This window comes from Bubalus kerabau, chromosome 18 (assembly GCF_029407905.1).
Source record: "Bubalus kerabau isolate K-KA32 ecotype Philippines breed swamp buffalo chromosome 18, PCC_UOA_SB_1v2, whole genome shotgun sequence".
NCBI lineage: Eukaryota > Metazoa > Chordata > Mammalia > Artiodactyla > Bovidae > Bubalus > Bubalus kerabau.
In genome coordinates this window covers 53,366,542-53,390,874 of record NC_073641.1, presented here as the reverse complement: position 1 = coordinate 53,390,874, position 24,333 = coordinate 53,366,542, and the positions used below count along the sequence as shown (strand labels likewise).

The following is a 24,333-nucleotide window of genomic DNA, read 5'->3' as shown; positions in this document are numbered from 1 at the left end:
CTGTGCCACATCTTCTCTCTGCTTCAGTGTTTTCCAAATTATTGTTCTAACATATTGATTTATGATATTGCCACTCTAATCAAAAGCACACACATATATACATAAATATATGTGTCTGTTTGAGGCTCATGGCACTCTGCAACCAACCTTCTCTCTTTCAGTCTGTTAAATTTTTAACTATACACACATTTCTTCTTAAATTCTATATCCTTCATAAATATTTTGTAACAATTCTAGCTTGATCAAATAGCTGTATCCTCCTTACACCAATAATTATTCTTATCATATTACAATTTTGGAATTTTATAGTGGTTGTTATTTATTTACACATATAGATATTTGTCTTATAGAGTGCACTGTAGGGTGAGAAGAATAAAGAGAGTATTATTCAATTCACATCTCTTAAGAATCAAAAACAAATATCATACATACACATATTTGATTATATAAAAGTGGCAAGAATTTTTGACAATGCAATTTTCAAAGGCTACAGTAATAATAAAATAAACTTAAAGCATTTTAAGACAACTGGGGAAATGACATTAACAATCAGAGCATATATTCTTTACTCTGAGTAAAACTGTTTGATAGTATTAATATTATTGTTATAATTACCATCTCAGTGACATCACTTGCTATCTCATATGCTCAGCTTCTCTGAGAATCTGCTAATAGGGCAATGGAGCAACCAGGTTCCAGTCTTCTATACTTTGCAACATTGGGAACAGGACCAAGTAGATCATAAAAAAGTGTCAGCACTATTTTAAAAAGATTCATATTCTCATCCACAAAGCACAATATGATATTCACAGGGGCAATAATAAGAAAGGAGAGAGGTGGTTTTAAAGTTCTGTTGTTTTTCATTTAGTTACATCTGCTTATACAGACTACTGAAATTCAGTAGACCCGTCTCACTAGAGAATTGGGAGTGCAAAGTTTTTCACTGAGCTTGCATTCAGATTGTATTCACTTTGATAAAATTTGAATTCAGCCTTAAAGCATCAGTATCTGACATTCATAAACTCTTTGGAAGATGTCTAAGCAAGATGTAAAAATGTATATGAGTGCTTAATTGTTAAAAAAAAAAACTTTCAAAATACTTAATTTAAAATGACTGTAGTTTAGTATGCAGTCTCCACCCATATAGGTGGAATTTTATAGGAATAGAATTTTGTGTGAATTAAAAAATTCTCATGAGATGCAAAATAATTAACTTATTACCTCTAGTTAATGCATAATGAAAAAGCCATCTCAGAGAATCAACACTTACCCCTTCATCACAGTAAACTGGTGGATTTCAAATTGTGCCCTGCAGACTACCTATACCAGAGTCTATTGGAATGCTTATTTACAATTCAGATTTCTGGGTCTAAGCTCTGTCAACTGAAGCACTGCTTTTATCACTACAACATAGGATCCCAAAGGATTCCTAAGGCAAACATGATTTGAGAACCACTGGGAGGCCACTGGTGAGTAAGTTCCAGATTATCAACTGTATGTCTTATCTTCAGGAGATAGTTATTTCTTATTTGTTTTTATTGAAATAGACAAAGACCCTTTTGGGAATTAAACTGAAAGCATTTATTCCACTTAGTGAAAAGCTGGTTTTATAATGTGTCTTGGCTTATTTTTCAAGAATAGAAATAGAATCATCAACTATAATGACTCATGCCTACATTCTATGTGAGAACTGAAAAATTATTGAGTATAAACTCTTTGTGTACTTTTTTAATCCCTAAAATTTATAATTTTTAATGCTTTTTTAGGGCTTCCCAGTTGGCGCTAGTGGTAAAGAATCATCCTGCCAATGCAGGAGATGTAAGAGACCCCAGTCTAATCCCTGAGTTGGGAAGATCCCTGCAGGAGGGCACGACAACCACACTCCAGTATTCTTGCCTTGAGACTACCATAGACAGAGGAGTCTGCTGGGCTATGGTCCATGGGGTCACAAACAGTTGGACATGACTGAAGCAACTTAGCATGCATGCACACAATGCTTTTTAAACATTTCCTCCCAAAATGAAGAGGATATCTAATTGTCAAATATCATAGATACATATAATATTAAAGATCAACTTATATAATTTTTTTGTCTTAGTCATATCTTTGGGAGGTATTGAGCAGCTGAGCACACACACACACGCACACACACACACACAATGTAAAAGCCACAGATTAGAATAAATTGTCAGAGAATGCTAGAAAAATCCTATATGTTTGAAATTTCTTAAATAAAATTTAACTATGGGTATTAAACTGTGTATTAAAGTTGATGCTAAATTGGCACTAGTATTAAATTTGAGAAACATACACAAACATGAGTTTATATCATTAACCCCTTCACATATTATTTTTTTCTTACCACTTAAAACCAACACCCAGTTCCAGTTAAGGAAAGCCTTAACTTGCATTTCATCTACACTGTTAAATTTGCATACAACTGATCTATGCCACTCTTCCAACCTAAAATATTTGAGTGAAGTTGAAGTAGGCTTTCTCACTTAAATAGTAGTGGAACTTACATAAGACCAATTATTTTAGTCATGTTTCTTCTGGTATTTCATTCAGAGTAATTGCTACCATCTCTTTTTAATTCTTTCACCTAAATAACATATTGGAGACAGCGATAAGAACAGAAATCCCACCTTTGCCTCAGAGGCATCTTTAGAATCATGCTGGGGTTTTTAACAGTTTATTTGTGCTTGACCAGCAGGTAGGAAGCAAGCCCTTGGCCAGAGTCTCCAGATAAACTAGGAGGTGAGATTTGTACATATTTCATTCCCTAACAGGCCCAGAAGGAGACTGTGAAAAGAACTGAAGTGATTCTCAGCATGTACATATTAAGCTGCTTCAGTCCTATCTGACTCTGAGACCCCATAGACTGTAGCCCACCAGGCTCCTCTGTCCATGGGATTCTCCAGGCCAGAATACTGGAGTGGGTTGCTATGCCTTCCTCCAGGGCACATAATTACATATTCAGCGTATCCTGGGTGCTCAAAATTCAGAAAGTATTTTTTCCTATGATGTTATTTAAATAAATATATAAATTTATATAAAGTTTTAAAATTTCAAATTGCATATTAAAATCAAATATAAAATATATAAATATGAAAATATATCTAAAAATAAATTTAAATCTTGAACATGTATCTTTAGTGGGTGATCTCAGTCATCCTCATGACAATCAAACTTACATTTTCAAAGGCTGGATCTGAGTAGCAGTTTTTAGTTCTTTATTCAGAATAACTTATTACATGGTTTTACCAAGAAAATTTCATTGTCAAAGCTCACCATTTTTCGTTTACCAAAAGGTGAACAAAGAGAAAAAGACTTTGTGACCCTTCTGGGTGTAACTGGGTTCATACTGATTCTAATAAAAATCTTTATTAATTATATATTACAATGACTACTTCCTTAAACATAAAGAAAATATTATAAATTTTAAACTATTAAAAGAGCCTATCTCGACCTGGATGCCAAAACAGTAATAATAGGATGAAATGAAGAGAGATGTTTTAATTAAACAGATCAATATTTTTCAATAAGCAAAAATATTTGTATCACCATTTACTTAATAATTAAATAATTAATCTGGGCATCTTGTCATCTGTCTATATCATACATTTACAATTTAAGAAAAAATATATAGTTGAATACAAGTATGTATATATTCAGGCTTCCCTGGTGGCTCAGACAGTAAAGAATCTGCTTGCAAAGCAAGAGACACAAATTTGATCCCTGGGTCAGGAAGATCCCTTGAAGAAGGGAATAGCTACCCACTCCAGTATTCTTGCCTGAAGAATTCCATGGACAAAGTAGCCTGGCGGGTTACCATCCATGGGGTTGCAAAGAGTCAGACACAACTGAATGACTAACGGTTTCACTGTCATGTGTATGCTGCTAAGTCGCTTCAATCGTGTCCGACTCTGTGCAACTCCATAGATGGCAGCCCACCAGGCTCCCCTGTCCCTGGGATTCTCCAGGCAAGAACACTGGAGTGGGTTGCCATTTCCTTCTCCAATGCATGAAAGTGAAAAGTCAAAGTGAAGTCGCTCAGTCGTATCGGACTCAGCAACCCCATGTTCTTCAGCCTACCAGGTTCCTCCATTCATGTGTATATTTATGCATAATTCTGTAGTTTTTGATAGTTTGTGCAAAAAAGATCAGATATTGCTCATTGTACAACAGGAATTTTGGCTGATGCATTTAATTCTTTAATTTTAAATTGTTTTTATATTAACTGAAGGGCAATAACATTGTTCTCTGAGGTGAATTTTAATATTTGTAAATGTTTTATTTGTTAAATTAACAAACTGTAACATGGATACAATGATATATTTTATAAAGTAACTACTGTACCAATATTATTGACATAATTGAATCAAAATTCCTATAATGAGAAACAGTCAATATAAACAAATATGTTAGTTATTAGATGAAAACAGGCCTATTTTTATTTGTTTATTTTTTGGCCACACCACACCAAACCACTTATGGGATCTTAGTTTCCTGACCAGGGATTGAACTTGGGCCACCACAGGGAAATCACTGAGTCCTAACCAGTGGGTTGCCAGGGAATTTTCCAAAAAACAGACTTACTTTTACATATGCAAAATATTGCTTATGACTAAGAAATTGTCTTCAAACAAATACTAATGACCTATGTTCTACATTCAAATTTGTTTGCTGTACAAGCAGTTCTTACATGCTTATACTGAAAAAAAAAGCAAACTTCTTTACATTTCCTATAAATTACCTCTTTTCATCTAAAATATGAAGGGCTTTATTTCACCTAAGTTGCTTTCTTATTCATTACAAAATTATTATTACAGAAGAGATAAGTGAGAGAAGTATTTTGCCTAATGTGAATTAACCACATCACTTAATTGATTTGATCTCATAGTGTATAATTTAGATAAACTTGTTAGATGGTTTTGTCATTTAGAATTCAAGTAATGGAAACCACAAGTGTTCTGCCAGTAGCTTGTTTTGACAGATGGAGATCCTCTATGGATGTACTTGATTATAGTAGATGGAAGTTATATGACTATATGTAAAAGATTTTACAAAGAAAGCTTTTAATCTTCATTTGACTGCAGGTAGAGCTCTTTGAACATACTGGCATTATTTCTATTTCTAAAACAGTATTCCCTCCTTTTTTTTTGAACAGTACTCTATATTATCTTATAGAGTAATATAAGGGACTTATGGTACAAAACACGGATATCAAAGGTAAATTGCCTTTTAAGAGGGAAAATGATAAAAAGTTAGAGTTTGAAGTCCCTTCATAAGATGAGGTCTTCGGTTCTCCTACCAAGGGGTTGTGTGATCTTGGACAAGTTACTTAACTTTTAATAATAATACAACCTTGCTATTTTATGTCTAAAATTGAGAAACTTCTAGACAGTCATTGTAATGGGAATATAAATGCAAATCACTTTGCATAATGCATGACACATGGTAACTTATTAGTAAATACTATTGTCACCATCATCAAATTAAATTGGTAGGAAATTTTGATGCTTCAGGAACCATCTATTTTGCAACAATAAAACAGTAAACTATTTACAGTTGCACCATACAAATGGCTATGCCATTTAAATTTATTTTCATTTCTAACAGATTTATAGAAGGAAATGGATGGAAATGGGTGCTTAACAATGTTACACATGCATATGTACACATACAAAGTCAAAACAAATTACGATTAGTAAATTTTAAGAAATAATCTTGTGCATTCTTAAGCAACAATAAAATGTAGCTCCACGAAGTTTATCTAAAGGAGAAACTTTTTCCAGCATAATTGATTAATAGATAAGAACAAATATAGCTGGTTATGGGAAATTATCTTTTTAAGTTACAATATGTATGAAATATATGCTGTCTTGACTTTTATATTCAAAAGGTTAGTATTTCAGTTTGTCATTTTATGTAATATTTTCAGTTTAATTGATCCATGTGAGGAACACTCAGGCACAAAGAGCATTGTCTTCTATAGAGGTGGTTTTTCTGTTTTTAAATGTATTCTGTATTTTCCTCTGAAGGATGTAATTCAAAATGACAGTACATTAAAAAGAGCTTGATACAAGTCATGTAAAGTTTCAAGGGGATTAATATTTTATTCATGCAAAATGTGAAAAACCCTCTTCTTTCTCATGATTTAAAAATATCTCTCACCCTATTATATTTTCAGGCTATAGTTCAAATGTGCATGTAACACTTGCATATTTGAAGAAAGAAAATAATTAGATCACAGTGATCCGTTTGATATATTTATTCTACCCTTTCATTTCTGTTTACAGTGACAATTCAACATATGTCATGTGACCTTTTGCAGATGTGTCTTAAAAGTATGGTTTTAGAGTTTCAGGTAAAAGAAAACAATAGATTTTCATTTTCATACTATGTTGCATTGGAAGAAATTTGAACTGCAAAGCCAAAAAAAAGTTTGCCAGTTTTGATGATCTTGGGCAAGTTAATCTCTCTAAGCCTCAGTTTTCTTAACAGCAAAACATGGAATATAAAGACCTCAAAGTATTTCCAAAAAAAAATGATAAAGTTCCTGACACAGCATGTAAATGCTCTAAAAGTTCAAATACCCTTACCTCCCAATCCTTCTTTCTGGGTCTCATCTAGTTACTCTTAGACCTACAGATTCAACTTTGAATAAATTCCAAACAGGCCTGCTGCTTTATCCAGATTCTTTTCCCTAGCAAAGACCTGGAGTTGATTTTCCTGTTGCCCTGGGACCTGAGTGCACCATCTTGGTTCCCTGCCTATACTCTGGTTTCTCTCCCACTGAGACATTTTCATTTCCTTGTTGTATTTCAGTCTATTTGTCTGATGGCTGCACAAACTTTTGTGAACTACCCTTCATTCATATTCAGAAGCTGTTTCTTTCCAATGGTTGAGTTTTGTACTCCTCATCTGAAAAACTTTACCATCATCCTTGTGAATAAGAGTATTGACACCACCTAAGATCATCTCTGTTGTCTCCTGTACACTAGACTGAACCTATTTTATATGCATAAAATCCAAAACAGGATTTTAAATCACAATACCACCTTTTATGTAAAAGTATACTAATCTTTCAAATTAGTCTCCTCAATTAGCTATTAGAAATTACCACAAATACATAGTAAAAATGTTAAAAATCCATATTTTTCAGGTGGGAATATGTTCTTTGTTAATGCCATATGATAGAGAATCAAATACTTTATTTTTTCCATTTACATATTTATTTATACTTTTTCTGTTTCCCTTAATAGAAGAGAAAGGGATGCTTTAGGGCTCTGTTATTAGTCATAACATATTATTTGCTAGCTATTTGTCATACACATCCTATTTGCTAAAGTAGGGTGATTTCTAATTGCCAGTCTTATAACATTTGTTCAGTACACTGACTTTCTGATCACTAACTAAACATATTTTCACAAAAAATATGTTGGTAGTTTTAAGAAAAAAATGACTAAGTATTAAAGTATGTAAAACCATACAGCTAAAGGAATAAAATATCCATTTAGCTAAATGTCCTCAGTGTTATATACTTTGGTAGATAAACTCACTTGGAATTAGATGAGGAAAATCATTTTGCTTTGTTTTATAAAACTGTTCATGCAAAACAGTGACTTTATCACATTCCTTATAGAAACAATGATAGAAATATTCACTTTCTATATTCTAAGTTCTAGGAACACTGAACTACAATCCTAGAAAAGTACCAAAAATCAAACAGGTACTTATTGGTGTTAAATGTAATACTGCAAAGGAAAACTAGATATAACACAAGTGAGAGGTATTCATTTTCAACAAGAAACATAGAATTACAGAGAAGAGATAAGTGTGAATTATTCTATTATCATAGAAACTGTAGCAATTTTCACCTACTGCAAACTCAAATAAAATACAACCAAAGTAATGAAATAGCATCACTATATCATATGATATCTCTAGGGAATTATACAGAAACAATTTAACATATATAATTGATAAAGTGAAGACAGAAAATTTTATGTTAGTTATATGATATAAGAAATAGTACAGTGGGATGTGCATCATAAATCAAATTATACAGCAATTTTCATATTTGTATTACTTTTTCAATTAGTAAGAAATCAGACGAGATCCCAACCTACTATGAATATTTTATTTTCAAATGAATTGATAACATAAGTTGTATAATTATTGACTCATTTATGTTATTTTATATTAAAATCACACTATGTATGACTCTAATGGAAAAATGTAATTCTGAGGATATTTAATTTTTAGCTTCTGCTTCCTAAAGAACAAAAGTGTCTGGAAAATCATTACAAGTCCTGTAAAATTCAATGAAATGTAAGACATTTTTTAAAAAGCTGTACTGATTTAGACTTAACAGGAAAGAACATACTTTTGGGGAATCGAGGTGGATTGTCATTGACATCCGTGAGGGTGATGTTGACTATTGTTGTTCCAGCTAACCCTCCCAGTTGTCCACCCATATCCTTGGCTTGGATGAGGACTTGGTATTGTTCTTTGACTTCCCTGTCCATGTTTGGCAAAGCTGTTCTAATAACACCTTAAGGGGAAAAAATAGAAAACAAATATCACAAATGTGCAGTTTTCCAAAATAGTCCACAAGAAAATGATTCTATACAAATTCTTTAGCAAAGACATGCTAACAAAATTTATGTGTTTTTAAAATTAGTATGGGGAGGGAGGAGGGAGGAGGGTTCAGGATGGGGAACACATGTATACCTGTGGTGGATTCATTTTGATATTTGGCAAAACTATTACAATTATGTAAAATTTAAAAATAAAATAAAATTTTAAAAAAATGAAATTAATTTAGTTTAATTGGAGGCTAATTACTTTACAATATTGTAGTGGTTTTTGCCATACATTGACATGGATCAGCCACAAGTGCGTGTGTCCCCCCATCCCGAATCCCCCTCCCACTTCCCTTCTTACCACATCCCTCTGGGCTGTCCCAGAGCACCAGCTTTGAGTGCCCTGTTTCATTCACTGAACTTGCACTGGTCATCTATTTTACATATGGTAATATGCATGTTTCAATGATATTCTCTGAAATCATCCCACCTTCACCTTTGCCCACATAATCCAAAAGCCTGCTGTTTACATCTGTGTCTCTTTTGCTGTTCTGCATATAGGATCATCGCTATGATCTTTCTAAGTTCCAAATATATGCATTAATATACTGAATTGGTGTTTCCCTTTCTGACTTACTTCACTCTGTATAATAGACTCCAGTTTCATCCACATCATTAGAATTGACTCAAACGCATTCATTTTTATAGCTGAGAAATATTCCATTGTATATATGTACCACAACTTCCTTATCCGCTCATCTGCTGATGGGCATCTATGTTGCTTCCATGTCCTGGCTATTGTAAACAGTGCTGCAATGAACACTGGAGTACATGTGTCTCTCAATTCTGGTTTCCTCAGTGTGTATGCCCATCAGTGGGATTGCTGAGCCATACGGCAGTTCTATTTCTAGTTTTTTTAAGGAATCTCCACACTGTTCTCCACTGTACCAGTTTGCATTCCCACCAGCAGTGTAAGAGGGTTCCCTTTTCTCCACACCCTCTCCAGCATTTATTGCTTGTAGACTTTTTGATGGTGGCCATTCTGACCAGCATGAGATGATACCTCATTATGGTTTTGATTTGTATTCTCTACTAATGAATGATGTTGAGTGTATTTTCATGTGTTTATTAGTCACCTATATGTCTTCTTTGGAGAAATGTCTGTTTAGTTCTTTGACCCATTTTTTTATTGGGTTGTATGTTTTTCTGGTATTGCGTTGCATAAGCTGCTTGCATATTTTGGAATTTAATTATGTATCAGTGGTTACATTCACTTTGTTCCCCTCCCCCACCATTAAATTATGTATAGTTTTAAAAGTGAAACACCCACAATGTCCAATAGTTTGGATATAATTCAATGATTGTGGTAATAGCCATTTACTGACATTTGTGCAGCATTGTGGAATGTGATTAAGGACCTCACTAAGTCAACCCCAGTTAGACATAATTTACACAGAATCATCTTACCTTTAAAAAATAAATTGTTAAAAATATATATTTTATACGTACATGCTCAGTCACTAAGTCGTGTCCAATTCTTTGCAACCCCATGGACTATAGCTTGCCAGACTCCTCTGTCCATGGGATTCTCTAGGCAAGGATACTGGAGCTTATTGCCATTTCCTAAGTGGTTACAGTGAGCAGATTTCTAAAAAATGCCATATTCTTCTTCATTCTTATTTTTTAGGATACATATATTAACTTTTTTAAACACTTGAAATATTTTATTTGTATATTTTCTTTTGTTTCTCAGGATTCCTGACATTAATTTTAGTCACAGATTTTTTTTTTTTAACTTAGATTTCATTAAGCTTTGCCATTGTAGGGAGTTTTGTTTCTTTTATCACCAAGTTACTCCAGCCTCTAATGGAGTGCTTATCATGCAGAGAAAAACTCAATAGTATTGTGTTGACCATCTGACTAGTGGAATGACTAGCTGAATAAAGGAAAGAATCTATAAATAATTTATAATCATGAATCATTTGATATATATGGATATTTATATAGCCTACTCATTTTCTGCCCTTATGTCCAAGTGTAGAACTCTGTTTATATGTTTTCATAGTGAGAAAACTAAAACCTTCTGGATTTATTAAATGAATTTTATAACAAATGCTAATATATACCCAATAATTTTAAGGGGGGATTGCAGATAATTTGTCTTAAATGCATGTGTGTTTAGTATTGCTAGTTCTTAAATAATAAAGCTTATATGAATAATAAATTTGTCAACACAAAATATAGAATCCAAATCATAAAGTGAATACATATCCCTAGTTCTTCTGTACTTATCTAATGCTGTTTTTTTGCTAATTTAGATTTAACTACAATCTGAGTGTTCTTCTAGCCCTTGGCAGGAAAAAGTTGCAAAAAAAAGCAAATTCCATTTTTGCTCCTGCTGTTTCATTTATGCTCTGCTATTCACTTACTATTATTTCAATCTGTTTGTCCTTTCTTCAGCTTGGATTTCTGATGTTTCATTTCCAATGGTCTTAACTAAGATCCTTCATCTCTACATCTTGGCTTGGTCCTGCAAGCCTTAAGCTATATGACTCCTGTCTGCCTTACAATATTTATATTTTCTAAATAACTGCCTGACTTTAATTCACATTCATGCTATAGTTTCCTCTTGTTGATAAGATTTGTGTTTACTCAATTCATTTCCAGTAAGAACATATGTATTTTTTTTTTATTTTTCTCACGTCATTTCTAGTATGACAATTTCCAGTATCACAATGGACTTCCCTTCCCTGGTGGCTCAGTGGTGAAGAATCCAACTGCCAATGCAGGAGACACAGATTTGATCCCTGGGTTAGGAAGATTCCCAGGAGAAAGAAATGGCAACCCACTTCAGTATTCTTGCCTAGAGATACCCATGGACAGAGAAGCCTGGCAGGCTACAGTCCATGGGGTTGCAAAGAGTGGGACATGACTTAGTGATTAAGCAAAAACAACAATAAATACTCCATATAAACTCCACAGTAATGATACCACATATTGTAATTAATTCAAAAATAAAAAATTAATTTAAATAATAAATAAATTCATTAATTTATAATCAATCCCTACTTTTTAGGCACATGTACATTGAATCCTAGTATGAGTGTCTTGTACCTGATGAACTTTCCAACATATACAATCACGATAATTAGGGTAATAGCAAGAATGAGAAAAATAGATTTATTTCTGCCAATATAAATGGAAATACATGATTGAGAGTGTTATACCCTTAAATTTATATATTAAATAATATTAGCCTATCAGGGGATATATTCTTCCTTTACAATCACCTTCCTGCTGTATTCAAGCCTCTCAATTTTGGTGAATCTGGGTGTACTTCATAAAATTGGGTTAGATAAAATTGGGTTTGATAACTCTAATGTTATCAAAATTGATGCTTTTGAATTGTGCTGTTGGAGAAGACTCTTGAGAGTCCCTTGGACTGCAAGGAGATCAAACCAAATCCTCAAGGAAATCAGTCCTGAATATTCATTGGAAGGACTGATGCTGAAGCTGAAACTCCAATACTTTGGCCACCTGATGCAAAGAACTGACTCATTTGAAAAGACCCTGATGCTGGGAAAGACTGAAGGCAAGAGAAGAAGGAGAGAACAGAGGATAAGAGGGTTGGATGTCATCACTGACATGATGGACATGAGTTTGAACAAGCTCTGGGAGTTTGTGATGGACAGGGAAGCCTGGCATGCTGCAGTTCATGGGGTCGCAAAGAGTTGGGCATGATTGAGCAGCTGAACTGACTGACTGACTCTGATGTCAACTTTTTGAGGTGAAAATAATGTACTACTATATTTGAAAAAATCATAAAATATTACATGTGATAATCGAGTATTTGGTTTGATCTGAGTTATTTCTTGAAGTGGCTGTTGAACTGTAGGATTTAAACATGGGGCCATAGAGTTAGTAAACACCTTTACTAAAATATACATTTCATTCAAGCACTGTTACTAGATTTAAGGGTACAGTGGCAAACATGTTTCCATCTGCTTCTCCAGTCCAAATGTATATACTTTTCTAGACTTCTTTCTCCTCTCTGGCTTCTGGTTGCCTTAGCCAACATGCATGATTGGTTAGTAGACAGATGATGAATTTGGGCTATTCTTTCTATAAATTCCCCACATTCCACACTCTCTCCTGCCATGGTCTGCCTGTCTCTATCCCCATCCCCTCATTTCTCTACTCCAGTGTGGAAACTGAAGCCCCTTCTTATTCCTTCTCCAGATTCTGCCTTATCCTTTATGGTTTCCTTACAATCTGCTCACACGTCCCATAAAAAGTCCTTTTATTAAACTAATTTCAAATTGCCCAACTGGGTATCATCTTTTTTCATCTGGGAAAATAATTGATAGAGTCTCTTACAAGGTCCCTTCATGAAGTGTACATTTAATGGGTATGTGTTCCTGTGGAGTGGTGCAGAGCCCATAAAGAAGCTATTAAATGATTAAGCTAATTTCAGATGGTGATTGGTGTTATGAGGAAAGTGAACGCAAGTGCTTTTGAAGGTAGTATCAAAAATGTCCTCTGTGAGGAGAGTTTAGAGCTGCAATTCTAGAGAAATGGAAGAGGTAGACTTAGAAAGAACACAGGAAGGAGTATCCTAGTGATGAAAAGGAGAGCATTACTTCCTCAAAGCTTACAAGAAAAGCACTTGGAGAACAATGTGGCTGCAGCATACCACTGTTGAGAGAGATGGTATAAAATAAGACCACAGATAGGGAGAGAAATGAGATAATAGTTTTCAAAGATAAATAAACCCTCTAGGAAAGCATCTTGAAAATCAACAAGTAGGACTACATCAAACTAAAAAGCTTCTGCATAGCAAAAGGAGTAATCAACAAAAATGAAAAGACAGTCTATGGAATGGGAAAAGCTGCCTGTAAACCATATATCTGATAAGGACTTAATACCCATAATAGAAAAGAACTTATGCAACTCATTAACAAACAAACCAAAAATCTAGTTTAAAAAATGCACAAAGAAACTGAATAGAAATTTTTCCATAGAAGTAATACAAGTGTCCAATAGTTACATGAAAAGGTGCTTGACATCAATATTCATCAGGGAAATGTACAATTATCAAAGCCACAATGAGACATAACCTTAAGATTTTAGAATGGCTGTTAACAATAAGTCAAGAAGAAGAAATAACAAGTATTGGCAAGAATGTTGAGTAAAGAGGACCCTGTGCACTGTTGATAGGGATGTAGCATCCAGTTCCATCACTTTGTTGCATATAGATGGGGGAAAAGTGGAAACAGTGACATATTTTATTTTATTGGGCTTCAAAATGACTGTGGATAGTGACTGCAGTCACAAAATTAAAAAACACTTGCTCCTTGGAAGAAAAGCTATCACAAACCTAGACAGTGTATTAGAAAGCAGAGACATCAGTTTGCCCACAAAGGTCCATCTAGTTAAAGCTATGGTTTTTCCAGTAGTCATGCACGGATGTGAGAGTTGGACCATAAAGAAGCCTGAGCACCGAAGACTTGATGCTTTTGAACTGTGGTGTTAGAGAAGACTCTTGAGAGTCCCTTGGACAGTATGACGCTCAACCCAGTCAGTCCTAAAGGAAATCAATCCTGAATATTCACTGGAAGGATTGATGCTAAAGCTGAAGCTCTAATACTTAGCCACCTGATGTGAAGAGCCAACTTATTGGAAAAGACCCTGATGCTGTGGAAGGTTAAGGGCAAAAGGAGAAGGGGGTGACAGAAGATGAGATAGTTAGATGGAATCACCTGCTCAATGGACATGATTATGAGCAATTTCTGGAAGACAGAGGAACTAAAAAGCCTCTTGATGAAAGTGAAAGTGGAAAGTGAAAAAGTAGGCTTAAATCTCAAATTCAGAAAATGAAGATCATGACATCCAGTCCTATCACTTCATGGGAAATAGATGGGGAAACAGTGGAAACAGTGTCAGACTTTATTTTTGGGGGCTCCAAAATCACTGAAGATGGTGACTGCAGCCATGAAATTAAAAGATGCTTACTCCTTGGAAGGGAAGTTATGACCAAACTAGATAGGATATTCAAAAGCAGAGACATTACTTTGCCAACAAAGGTCCGTCTAGTCAAGGCTATGGTTTTTCCTGTGGTCATGTATGGATGTGAGAGTTGGACTGTGAAGAAGGCTGAGCACCGAAGAATTGATGCTTTTGAAGTGTGGTATTGGAGAAGACTCTTGAGAGTCCCTTGGACTGCAAGGAGATCCAACCAGTCCATTCTGAAGGAGATCATCCCTGGGATTTCTTTGGAAGGAATGATGCTAAAGCTGAAGCTCCAGTACTTTGGCCATCTCATGTGAAGAGTTGACTCACTGGAAAAGACTCTGATGCTGGGAGGAATTGGGGGCAGGAGGAGAAGGGGACGGCAGAGGATAAGATGGCTGGATGGCATCACTGACTCAATGGACATGAGTCTCAGTGAACTCCAGGATTTGGTGATGGACAGGCAGGCCTGGCATGCTGCGATTCATGGGGTCACAAAGAGTCGGACACGACTGAGCGACTGAACTGAACTGAACAGTCCATAGGGTCACAGAGTCAGACACGACTTAGCAACTAAGGAACAAGAACAACACTAGGAACTAATATGGAGTTTCCTCAAAAAAAAATTTTTTTTTAAATAGAGCTTCTATATGTTCAACAATTCTTCACATCTAAGTATATATTAAGAGGAAGTGAAAATAAAGTTTCTCACCCCATGTCCATTGCAGTATTATCCATAATAGCCAAGATATGAAAACAACAGAAGTGTCCATCAACAGATCACGGAATAAAGAAGATGTGATAAAATGGAATATAATTCAATAATTCAGTCAGGAGAATGAAAAAGAAAATCCTGCCATTTGCAATAACATAGGAGAAACTTACATTATGTTATGTGAAATTAGTCAGGCAGAGAAAGATAAATATGCTACAATATAATTTATACCTAGGCTCTAAAAAGCTAAACTTACAGAAACAGAGTAGGACAGTGGTTACCAAGAGCTGGCTGTGAGGTGAAGGAAATTGGGAGATTCTGGTCAAATGGCACAAGCTTACAGTTATAAAAAGGATAAGTTCTAGGAATATAATATATATCATGGTGCTTTCAGGTAATGTTACTACATCATATACTGAAAACTTGCTAAGATAGCTCTTACAAATTATCATCACATAAAGAAAATGGTAATTGTGTGACATGATAGAGGTTTGGCTAACACAATAGTGGTGATCATTTTCCAATATACAAATGTATCAAATCAATGCATTGTACACCTAATATTTACACAACATTATATGCTAATTCAGTTCATTTCAATTCATTTCAGTTGCTCATTCATGTCCTACTCTTTGTGACCCCATGAACTGCAGCATGCCAGGCCTCCCTGTCCATCACCAACTCCTGGAGTTCTCAGATAGATTATGTGGATTGATGGATGGATAAATAGATATAGATAGATAAAAAAAGACAGAATGAACTATAGATGAAAGGCTGCATTCTCCATTCTCTGGGGATTAGAGTCCAGAGGAGACCTGGATCACAACTCTGTTCTTAAAAGTGCAGCCAGGAGGCGGTCCTCAGATGGCAGAGGAATAGGATGGGGAGACCACTTTCTCCCCCATAAATTCATCAAAAGAACATTTGAACGCTGAGAAAATTCCACAAAACAACTTCTGAATGTCGGCAGAGGACATCAGTCACCCAGAAAAGCGGCCCATTGTCTTCAAAAGGAAGTAGGAAAAAATATAAAAGATAAAAAGAGAGACAAAAGAGGTAGGGACAGAGCTCCGTCCCGGGAAGGGAGTCTTAAAAAAGAGAGAAGTTTCCAAACACCAGGAAACGCTCTCACTGCCCAGTCTGTGGCGAGCCTTGGAACCACAGAGGGCAACATAACCAGGAGGAAAAATAAATAAATAATTAAAACCCACAGATTACGTGCCCAACAGTAACTCCCCCAGCCGAGAAGCAGTGCAGATGCCTGCATTCGGCACTAGCAAGTCTGGGCTGGGCAGGGAGGCAAGGGCTGCATTGCTTACTTAGAGTAAGGACCGGGCCTCAATGCCCCCAGGGCAATCTGAGGTAACTAACTTGGTATAGCAAACCAGACTGTTGGATAACTACCACGCAAAAAGCCCTAACCTAAGACACAGCCAGGCCCACTCACAGTACAAAGGACTGACTAGAGCTACGTGAAAAGCCCTAACCTAAGACACCATCAGGCCAGCTCACAGAACAAAGGACTGAGGAGAGCTAGCTGGCTGCAGACCACCCATCCCCCTCCAGTGACAGGCAGGCAAAGGCAGCCAGAGCCAGAAGGGGGCAATCATGGCCCCAGAGAGGCATCATCTACCAAACTGCAAGCAGGCTTCGTTGCTAACCAAGACTTCTTGGGATTCTGGATGGTCAACATCTGCCTGAGAAGCTGTGCCAGTTGTACTCTAAGAAAACCGAGTGGCAGGGATGGGGGAAGCGATAAGTTGCAGCAACCACGCTCGCCAAACACCCGGTCACCTGAGCTGCTCGGACTTGGGAAGGGCACAAAACGCAGGGCCAACCGAGTCTGTGCCTCTGAGGACTACCTGAATATCTGAACCAGAGAGGCTTAGACCTGTGAAGTGCATACAACCCAGGCCCTGCCTCAGACAGTTCCCGGCAGAGCAACCTAGAGCCTAAGCAGTGTAGACAGGGAAAGCACACACGCCGTGAGCAGGGGCAAACCCAGTGTGGCTGAGACACTGTGAGCACACGCCAGTGTTATTTGTTTGCAGCGTCCCTCCCTCCCCAAAGCACGACTGAACAAGTGAGCCTAAAAATGTGTCCATCACTGCCCCCTTGTGCCAGGGAGGAAATTAGACACTGAAGAGACCAGCAAACAGAAGAAGCTAAAACAGAGGGACCCTCCTTGGAAGTGACAGGTGCAATAGATTAAAACCCTGTAGATAGTACTGACTACATAGGAAGGGGCCTATAGATCTTGAGAAATATAAGCCGGATCAAGGAACTATCCAAAAATGAACTGATCCCACACTGCCCACAACAACACCAAAGAAAGTACTAGATATATTTTTACTATTTTTACTATCATTCTTTAAATTAAATGTTTTTTTTATTCTTAAGTCCTCTATTACTCCTTTAATTTTCATTTTTATAACTTACTATTACTTTGCAAAAAAAAAAAAAGAGATCCTATTTTTTAAAGCAAACTTCATATATATATATATATATAATAATTTTTTTATTTTCTCTTTTTCTTTAATAATGTATTTTTGAAATCTAACCTCTAGATTTTTAATCTTTGCTTTTTGGTATTTAGTATCAATTTTGTACCTTTAAGAACCCAATCTTCAGTACCCATTTTTACTTGGGAGTGAGATTACTGGCTTGACTGCTCCCCCCCCCCCCCCCCCCGCCTTTGGACTCTCCTTTTTCTCCACCAGGTCACCCCTATCTCCTCCCTCCCCCTTCTCTTCTCTACCCATATCTTCTTCTCTGTAAATCTCTTTGTGTGTTCCGGACAGTGGAGAACACTTACAGAACTGATTACTGGCTGGATCTGTCTCTCCTTTTGATTCCCCTCTTTATCCTCCTGGCCACCTCTGTCTCCTTCATCCCTATTCTCTTCTCTATATAACTCCATAAACATCTCTGAGCAGTCCAGACTGTGGAACACACATAAGGAAGTGATCACTGGCTAGCTCGCTCTCTCCTCTTTTGATTCCACCTCGTCTCATCCTAGTCACCTCTATCTCCCTCCTTCTTCTTCTCTTCTCCATGTGACTCTGTGAACCTCTCTGGATGTCCCTCACTGTGGAGAAACTTTTCATCTTTAACCTAGATGTTTTATCAAAGGTGCTGTATAGATGGAAAAGTCTTAGGCTACTGTAAAAATAAGACTGAATACCAGAAGCAGGAGACTTAAGTCCAAATCCTGAGAACACCAGAGAACTCCTGACTCCAGGGAACATTAATCGACAGGAGCTCATCAAATGCCTCCATACCTACACTGAAACCAAGCACCACCCAAGAGCCAACAAGTTCCAGAGCAAGACATACCACACAAATTCTCCAGCAACACAGGAACACAGCCCTGAGCTTCAATATACAGGCTGCCCAAAGTCATTCCAAACCCACTGACACCTCATAACTCATTACTGGACACTTCATCGCACTCCAGAGAGAAGAAGTCTAGCCCCACCCACCAGAACACGGACACAAGCTTCCCTAACCAGGAAACCTTGATTAGCCACCCATACAACCCCACCCACAGCGAGGAAACTCCACAATAAAGAGAACTCCACAAATTGCCAGAATACAGAAAGGACACCCCAAACACAGAAATAGAAACAAGATGAAGAGACAGAGGAATACCCAGCAGGTAAAGGAACAGGATAAATCCCCACCAAACCAAACAAAAGAGGAAGAGATAGGGAATCTACCTGATAAAGAATTCCAAATAATGATAGTGAAAATGATCCAAAATCTTGAAAACAAAATGGAATCACAGATAAATAGCCTGGAGACAAGGATTGAGAAGATCTGAGAAAGGTTTAATAAGGACCTAGAAGAAATAAAAAAGACTCAATATATAATGAATAATGCAATAAATGATATCAAAAACACTCTGGAGGGAAAAAAATACTAGAATAACAGAGGCAGAAGATAGGATTAGTGAGGTAGAAGATGTAATGGTAGAAACAAATGAATCAGAGAGGAAAAAAGAAAAACGAATTAAAAGAAATGAAGACAATCTTAGAGACCTCTGGGACAATGTTAAACACCCCAACATTCGAATCAAAGGAGTCCCAGGAGAAGAAGACAAAAAGAAAGACCATGAGAAAATACTTGAGATAATAGTTGAAAACTTCCCTAAAATGGGGAAGGAAATTATCACCCAAGTCCAAGAAATCCAGAGAGTCCCAAATAGGATAAACACAAGGTGAAATATCCCAAGACACATATTAATCAAATTAACAAAGATCAAACACAAAGAACAAATATTAAAAGCAGCAAGGGAAAAACAACAAATAACACCCAAGGGGATTCCCATAAGGATAACAGCTGATCTTTGAATAGAAACTCTTCAGGCCAGAAGGGAATGGCAAGACATACTTCAAGTGATGAAAGAAAATAACCTACAGCCCAGATTACTGTACCCAGCAAGGATCTCATTCAAATATGAAGGAGAAATCAAAAGCTTTTCAGACAAGCAAAAGCTGAGAGAATTCAGCACCACCAAACCAACTCTCCAACAGATGCTAAAGGATCTTCTCTAGACAAGAAACACAAAAAGGGTGTATAAATTCGAACCCAAAACAATAAAGTAAATGGCAACAGGATCATACTTATCAATAATTACCTTAAATGTAAATGGGTTGAATGCCCCAACCAAAAGACAAAGACTGTATGAATGGATACAAAAACAAGACCCCTATATATGTTGTCTACAAGAGACTCACCTCAAAACAAGGGACACACATAGACTGAAAATGAAGGGCTGGAAAAAGACATTCCATGCAAATACAGACCAAAAGAAAGCAGGAGTAGCAATACTCATATCAGATAAAATAGACTTTAAAACAAAGCCTGTGAAAAGAGACAAAGAAGGATACTACATAATGATCAAAGGATCAATCCAAGAAGAAGATAAAACAATTAAATATATATGCACGTGACATAGGAGCACTGTAATATGTAAGACAAATGCTAACAAGTATGAAAGAGGAAATTAACAATAACACAATAATAGTGGGTGACTTTAATACCCCACTCACACCTATGGATAGATCAACTAAACAGAAAATTAACTAGGAAACACAAACTTTAAATGCTATAATAGACCAGTTAGAACTAATTCATATCTATAGGACATTTCACCCCAAAACAATGAATTTCACCTTTTTGTCAAGAGCACACGGAACCTTCTCCAGGATGGATCACATCCAGGGACATAAATCTAGCCTTGGTAAATTCAAAAAAATTGAAATAATTCCAAGCATCTTTTCTGACCACAATGCAGTAAGATTAGATCTCAATTAAAGGAGAAAAACTATTAAAAATTCCAACATATGGAGGCTGAACATCACGCTGCTGAATAACCAACAAATCACAGAAGAAATAAAAAAAATTAAAATATGCATAGAAAAAAATGAAATGAAAACACAACAACCCAAAACCTGTGGGACATTGTAAAAGCAGTGCTAAGGAGAAGGTTTATAGCAATACAGGCATAGCTCAAGAAACAAGAAAAAAGTCAAATAAATAACCTAACTTGACACCTAGAGCAACTAGAAAAGGAAGAAATGAAGAACCCCAGGGTTAGTAGAAGGAAAGAAATCTTAAAAATTAGGGCAGAAATAAATGCAAAAGAAACAAAAGAGACCATAGCAAAAATCAATGAAGGCAAAAGCTGGTTCTTTGAGAGGATCAATAAAATCGACAAACCATTAGCCAGACTCATTAAGAAACAAAGGGAGAAAAATCAAATCAATAAAATTAGAAATGAAAATGGAGAGATCACAAAAGACAACACAGAAATACAAAGGATCGTAAGAGACTACTATCAGCAATTATATGCCAATAAAATGGACAATGTGGAAGAAGTGGGCAAATTCTTACAAAAGTACAACTTTCCAAAACCAAACCAGGAAGAAATAGAAAATCTTAACAGACCCATCAAAAGCACGGAAATTGAAACTGTAATCAGAAATATTCCAGCAAATAAAACCCCAGGTCCAGACGGCTTCACAGCTGAATTCTACAAAAAATTTAGAGAAGAGCTAACACCTATCCTACCCAAACTCTTCCAGGAAATTTCAGAGGAAGGTAAACTTCCAAACTCATTCTATGAGGCCACCATCACCCTAATACCAAAACCTGATAAAGATCCCACAAAAAAAGAAAACTACAGGCCAATATCACTAATGAACATAGATGCAAAAATCCTTAACAAAATACTAGCAATCAGACTCCAACAACACATTAAAAAGATCATACACCATGACCAAGTGGGCTTTATCCCAGGGATGCAAGGATTCTTCAATATCCACAAATCAACCAATGTAATACACCACATTAACAAATTGAAAAATAAAAACCATATGAATATCTCAATAGATGCAGAGAAAGCCTTTAACAAAATTCAATATCCATTTATGATAAAAATTCTCCAGAAAGCAGGAATAGAAGGAACATACCTCAACATAATAAAAGCTATATATGACAAACCCACAGCAAACATTATCCTCAGTGGTGAAAAATTGAAAGCATTTTCCCTAAAGTCAGGAACAAGACAAGGCTGCCCACTCTCACCACTACTATTCAACATAGTTTTGGAAGTTTTGGCCACAGCAAACAGAGCATAAAAAGAAATAAAAGGAATCCAGATTGTAAAAGAAGTAAAACTTTCACTGTTTGCAGAGGACATGATCCTCTATATAGAAAACCCTAAAGACTCCATCAGAAAATTACTAGAGCTAATCAGTGAATATAGTAAAGTTGCAGGATATAAAATCAACAAACAGAAATCCCTTGCATTACTATACATTAATAATAAGAAAATTGAAAGAGAAATTAAGGATGCAATTCCATTCACCATTGCAATGAAAAGAATAAAATACTTAGGAATATATCTACCTAAAGAAACAAAAGACCTACATATAGAAAACTATAAAACACTGGTGAAAGAAATCAAAGAGGAAACTAATAGATGGAGAAATATACCATGTTCATGGATCAGAAGAATCAATATAGTGAAAATGAGTATACTACCCAAAGCAATCTATAGATTCAATGCAATCCCTATCGAGCTACCAATGGTACTTTTCACAGAGCTAGAACAAATAATTTCAAATTTTTTTATGGAAATACAAAAAACATCAAATAGCCAAAGCAATCTTGAGAAAGAAGAATGGAACTGGAAGAATCAACCTACCTGACTTCAGGCTCTACTACAAAGCCACAGTCTTCAAGACTGTATGGTACTGGCACAAAGACAGAAATATAGATCAATGGAACAAAATAGAAAGCCCAGAGATAAATCCACGCACATATGGAAACCTTATCTTTGACAAAGGAGGCAAGAATATATAATGGAGAAAAGACAATCTCTTTAACAAGTGGTGCTGGGAAAACTGGTCAACCACTTGTAAAAGAATGAAACTAGAACACTTTCTAACACCATACACAAAAATAAACTCAAAATGGATTAAAGATCTAAATGTAAGACCAGAAACTATAAAACTCCTAGAGGAAAACAGGTAAAACACTCTCCGACATAAATCACAACAGGATCCTCTATGACCCACCTCCCAGAATATTGGAAATAAAATGAAAAATAAACCAATGGGACCTAATTAAAATTAAAAGCTTCTGCACAACAACAACAACAACAAAAACTATAAGCAAGGTGAAAAGACAGCCTTCAGAATGAGAGACAATAATAGCAAATGAAGCAAGTGACAAAGAATTAATTTCAAAAATATACAAGCAACTCCTGCAGCTCAATTCCAGAAAAATAAATGACCCAATCAAAAAATGGGCCAAAGAACTAAGTAGACATTTCTCCAAAGAAGACATACGGATGGCTAACAAACACATGAAAAGATGCTCAAATTAACTCATTATCAGAGAAATGCAAATCGTAACCACAATGAGGTACCATTTCACATCAGTCAGAAGGGCTGCTGTCCAAAAGTCTACAAGCAATAAATGCTGGAGAGGGTGTGGAGAATAGGGAACCCTCTTACACTGTTGGTGGGAATGCAAACTAGTACAGCCACTATGGAGAACAGTGTGGAGTTCCTTAAAAAACTGGAAATAGAACTGCCATACATCCCAGCAATCCCACTGCTAGGCATACACACCAAAGACATCAGAATTGAAGAGACATGTGTACCCCAATGTTCATCGCAGCACTGTTTATAATAGCCAGGACATGGAAGCAACCTAGATGTCCATCAGCAGACGAATGGATAAGAAAGCTGTGGTACATATACACAGTGGAGTATTCAGTTCAGTTCAGTGGCTCGTACGTGTCCAACTCTTTGTGACTCCATGAATTGCAGCATGCCAGGCCTCCCTGTCCATCACCAACTCCTGGAGTTCACTCAAACTCATGTTCATCGAGTCAGTGATGCCACCCAGCCATCTCATCCTCTGTCGTCCCCTTCTCCTCCTGCCCCCAATCCCTCCCAGCATCAGAGTCTTTTCCAGTGACTCAACTCTTCGCATGAGGTGGCCAAAGTACTGGAGTTTCAGCTTTAGCATCATTCCTTCCAAAGAACACCCAGGACTGATCTCCTTTAGGATGGACTGGTTGGATCTCATTGCAGTCCAAGGAACTCTCAAGAGTGTTCTCCAACACCACAGTTCAAAAGCATCAATTCTTTGGCACTCAGCTTTCTTCACAGTCCAACTCTCACATCCATATATGACTACTGGGAAAACCATAGCCTTGACTAGATGGACCTTTGTTGGCAAAATAATATCTCTGATTTTCAATATGCTATCTAGGTTGGTCATAACTTTCCTTCCAAGGAATAAGTGTCTTTTAATTTCATGGCTACAGTCACTATCTGCAGTGAATTTGGAGCCCACAAAAATAAAGTCTGACACTGTATCCACTGTTTCCCAATCTATTTCCCATGAAGTGATGGGACCGGATGCCATGATCTTAGTTTTCTGAATATTGAGCTTTAAGCTAACTTTTTCACTCTCTTCTTTCACTTTTATCAAGAC

General features: G+C 36.4%; 1 protein-coding gene across 1 annotated transcript in view; it reads right to left on the bottom strand.

The window, feature by feature from the left end:
* Positions 1–24,333, bottom strand: part of CDH12 (cadherin 12) — a 490,487-nt gene that overhangs the window by 79,815 nt on the left and 386,339 nt on the right. The window contains exon 5 of the mRNA XM_055554844.1: positions 8,393–8,560. Coding sequence (XP_055410819.1) covers positions 8,393–8,560 — 168 coding nt within the window. The remainder of the gene's footprint in view (positions 1–8,392; positions 8,561–24,333) is intronic.